This window comes from Crocuta crocuta, unplaced genomic scaffold (genome assembly GCF_008692635.1).
Source record: "Crocuta crocuta isolate KB4526 unplaced genomic scaffold, BGI_CrCroc_1.0 scaffold50, whole genome shotgun sequence".
In the NCBI taxonomy this organism is placed as follows: domain Eukaryota; kingdom Metazoa; phylum Chordata; class Mammalia; order Carnivora; family Hyaenidae; genus Crocuta; species Crocuta crocuta.
In genome coordinates, this window is record NW_027527428.1 from 3,659,088 (window position 1) to 3,659,400 (window position 313).

Here is a 313-nt window from a genome sequence, read left to right on the forward strand (position 1 = left end):
TCTCTGACAGAGAGTAGAAAAGCTACGAAGGGTGGGCCCAGCTCTTCAAGGAGGAAGGGTCCCCCATCCCCACAGGCCACTGAGCTGGGGTCAGCAGCCAGGCAGCCAGCGCCACCTCCCGGCGGCTCCGGTGGGGACTGAGGCTGCCTCTTTCTGGGAAGACGACTCAGGGATTCCTCCAGCTTCCTTGGCACCCAGGGAGGGTCTTCGGAACTCGGCCTTCTGCTCAGGGTGCTGCCTGGGAGGGGGGAAGGAGAGAGGGGGGGTCCTACGGCCCCGAGGAGGGCAGCGTGGCCGGTGGGCTGTGGACGAG

The 313-nt window shown here is 66.5% G+C and overlaps 1 protein-coding gene across 2 annotated transcripts in view; it reads right to left on the reverse strand.

Annotated features, from left to right (window-relative positions):
* Nucleotides 1–184: 184 nt before the first annotated feature.
* The window catches only part of CYGB (cytoglobin), an 8,110-nt gene continuing 7,981 nt past the window's right edge, over nt 185–313 (reverse strand). The window contains exon 4 of one of the 2 annotated variants that reach the window (XM_077756873.1): nt 185–302. In XM_077756873.1, coding sequence (XP_077612999.1) covers nt 269–302 — 34 coding nt within the window. In that variant the 3' untranslated portion in view covers nt 185–268. The remainder of the gene's footprint in view (nt 303–313) is intronic. The other variant, XM_077756882.1, reaches the window with a different exon arrangement.